At 40.8% G+C, this 3369-nt stretch overlaps 1 protein-coding gene across 1 annotated transcript in view; it reads right to left on the bottom strand.

Moving 5' to 3' along the window:
• Window positions 1–620: 620 nt before the first annotated feature.
• LOC106880141 (GRB10-interacting GYF protein 2) overlaps window positions 621–3369 on the bottom strand; it is a 17068-nt gene continuing 14319 nt past the window's right edge. The window contains exons 10-12 of the mRNA XM_052976918.1: window positions 2784–3248; window positions 1528–1644; window positions 621–896 (exon numbers count right to left, since the gene is read on the bottom strand). Coding sequence (XP_052832878.1) covers window positions 636–896; window positions 1528–1644; window positions 2784–3248 — 843 coding nt within the window. The 3' untranslated portion in view covers window positions 621–635. The remainder of the gene's footprint in view (window positions 897–1527; window positions 1645–2783; window positions 3249–3369) is intronic.

The raw sequence follows: 3369 nt of genomic DNA, 5'->3' as shown, positions 1-3369 counted from the left end.
ATATAGTGTCCTGACTTTAAAAATAAATTTTTCACAAGAAGTTTTCTCTTCTATATGCAGAGTGAAAGGATTAGAGGCAGTAACATATTAGAAGGAGATTTAATTACATTTGATTCCAGTACTCAACTCGTACTTATTTTATCGACTCTAAAAGGAAGAAAGGCAAAGCTGACAGTGGCGGAATTTGAACTCAGAACATAGCGATAGGCAAAATACTGCTAAGCATTTCATCCAGCATGCTAACAATTCTTATTTCTTTATTGCCCACAAGGGACTAATAACAATTCTTATTTCTTTATTGCCCACAAGGGGCTAAACATAGAGGAGACAAACAAGGACAGACAAAGGGATTAAGTTGATTACATCGACCCCAGTGCTCAACTGATACTTATTTTGTTGGTCCTGAAATGATGAAAGGCTAAGTGAGCCTCAACAGAACTTGGGATGAAAAGATGGATAAAATGCCACTAAGCGTTTTGCCATGTGCCAAAGTTTCAGCCAGCCTACCACCTTGTAGATGTTCTCAAAATATTACTGTTGCTTATCATGCCTAAAGAGATAAAAAGCTAAACTTGCCCATGACATAATTTGCAATTAAACTTAGCCCAGCACTGCTCATTTCATAAATACATTCTCTAATAACAAATAACAGGACAATTTAAAAGAAAGGAATCTAGATGTGAAAAGAAAGATTGTAGAAGCAGTAAGAGAGAGACAAAAGGAATGTAGAGTTTGACAATGGGAAAGTAATTCAAAGAGAAATGAGAAACGAACTTGTTATTGGCCCAGATTTTTGTTTGCTGTGTGTGTGCTGCCACAGCCTGCTGTTGCTGCTGCTGCTGCTGCTGCTGTTGTTGCTGTTGTTGCAATTGTTTAGCTTCAGATTTTCGTTGGTTCTGCAAATAACGACAATAAAAATAGTAGAGAAAAAGGAACGTTTTCATTTTGAAGAGCATGGTGTCATCACGAAATAAAGCAAAGTATATTCTTCAATGTCAAAACTTTTAACAACACGTATTCATTAAATTATTAAACACCCACCACCACAAACCATCATTTTAGTCAGCATTTTGACTCTTAAAACTCTTGCCCTTGTTTTTAATCTACACATAAAGGAGAAGTGTATATAGACACAAAACTATATATAGCTGAGTTTCACATGTCTTATGAAACTAGAGACCTGCACCTGGAAAAGACCTCTCTATGACACACACCTGGGCAACATTATTCCTTTTCTATTTCATCATCATCATCATCGTTTAACGTCCGCTTTCCATACTAGCATGGGTTGGACGATTTGACTGAGGACTGGTGAGCCAGATGGCTGCACCAGGCTCCAATCTGATTTGGCAGAGTATATGCCTGGTACTTATTGATCCCAGAGGAATTAATGGTAAATTTGATTTGGGGGTGCAAGGTTCAATTCAGAGAGAGACAAAACTTCAAAATAATTACTCAATCACTTCACAGTTTCACCAATAATACCAACAAGGAATACACACAGCACACTTTAGAATATATACTCACTTCTTTTTTCCGTTCAATTTCTTCTTGTTGTTGAATTTCAGCAAGGGAAATGGTTTGACTTTGAGATAGGTTAGTAGCAGAGGAATTATTTTTAGCCCAGTTGGCACCAGCAGGGAGCTGTTAAGTAAAACAATGACATCATCATATTAAAGAATATGAAAACAGGGGGTGTGATATACTAACTGGAAGTCGAAAGAGAAATAGCCAACAGGCAATATTGCAGCAAGAAAAGAATTAAACGACAGCAAATGGCTGAACATGACAGTACGAATGCAGGTGTGAGCGATTGTAAGTGTACAGGTAATAGATGAAAATGTCTGCATGCTTCAGTGAAGAAGAAGAAACAAAGAAAGAAAACAGATCCTCATTGTCATTTAACATCCATTTCCCATACTGGCATTGGTTGGACAGTTTCACCAGAGCTGACAAGCCAAGGAACCACATCAAGCTCCAAGAGGCTACTTTGACATGGTTTCCAGGACCGGATGTCCTTCCTATCACCAAGCGCTTTACAGAGTGTACTAGATGCTCTTTACTTGGTGCCAGTTACTAACAAAGTCACCAAAGAATTTGCAAGACAAGACAAGACCACTCAACCGAGGGAGGGAGTAGTATAGAGGTAGGTGGCTTTCAGCCAGGTGATGAGAGGTTCAAGGATGATAGAGAGAAACAGGTGTCTTGCTATAAGGGTAGATATGTGGTCACCCCAGCTGGAAGAGAAAGAGGAAGGTGGTGTAGAGGTAGTAGGGTATACCCTCAAGTTACAGGAAGGGAAATAAAGAGAAGTGGTAAGAGCAAGAAAGCTGACAGGAGTGTGAGGGGTGAGTGGTAAAGGGAGAGAAAGAAATGCAATGAGTGGGGGAATAGCAGAAGGAGGTGACGGTTAGGGAGGTAATAGGGGGAACCAAAGATGATGTGAAGGGAGTTGAGGTAGTGTGTGCAATAGAAATGTTCAGTGCTAGATACATGAAGATGGAAACGGTTGGAGGGGAGATAGTGGTAATGGAGTAAGGGCTGCTGCTCGCAAAACGAGGGGGTATACTCAGAAAAGGGCATTCAGTGGAAAATCAGATGGTAAGGGACAATATTGAGAAAGAGAGAGAGAAAAAGGAACGGGTTCCAGGAAGGGACGGGTTCCAGGAAGGAACGGGTGCGGTGCACAGGAACAACAGAGCTACTCAGCTGCTGGAATTATCAGAAGGGGGTCGGTCAACACATATTTCGTCCCCATAAACAAAGAAAAAGAAATAAATTACTTGTATTTTGGCCAGCTGTTCCTTCTGTTGCTGCTTCACCTTGCGTAATGCCTCGTGTTGTTGCTGCTGCTGTTGCTGCAGCCGCTGCTCCTGCTCTTGTTTTCGCTGCTGCTCAAGTTGCTGCTGCTTCTTCAGTTCTTCCTGTTCCTTCTGTTCTTTCTGCTTGCGCAGCTGTTCCTGGTGCTGCTGTTGTTTGAGAATATCCTTCTGCTTCTGAGCCTCCTGCTTGCGTTGCTCTTCCTGCTGCTGTTTGCGTTGCTCTTCCTGCTTGCGCTGCTCCTCCTGCTTGCGCTGTTCCTCCTGTTTGCGTTGCTCTTCCTGCTTGCGCTGCTCCTCCTGCTTGCGCTGCTCCTCTAGTTCCTGTTGCCTCTTCTGTTGCTTCCTACGTTCCACCTCTTCTTGCTGCAAGAAACAAAATAATAATAATAATAATAATAACAATAATAATAATAATAATAATAATAATAATAATCTCTACAGGAAGTGCAAAAAATCGTGCTAACTGGAACGACTCATGTACTAAGAAGAGCATTATCGCTGTGAAAATAATTTCCATTCATGATTTTTTTTTTTTTTTTTTTTTTTT

Source organism: Octopus bimaculoides, chromosome 26, assembly GCF_001194135.2.
Source record: "Octopus bimaculoides isolate UCB-OBI-ISO-001 chromosome 26, ASM119413v2, whole genome shotgun sequence".
Classification (NCBI taxonomy): domain Eukaryota; kingdom Metazoa; phylum Mollusca; class Cephalopoda; order Octopoda; family Octopodidae; genus Octopus; species Octopus bimaculoides.
Note: the sequence above shows the minus strand (reverse complement) of the source record. Positions and strands in the feature narration are given on the sequence as shown.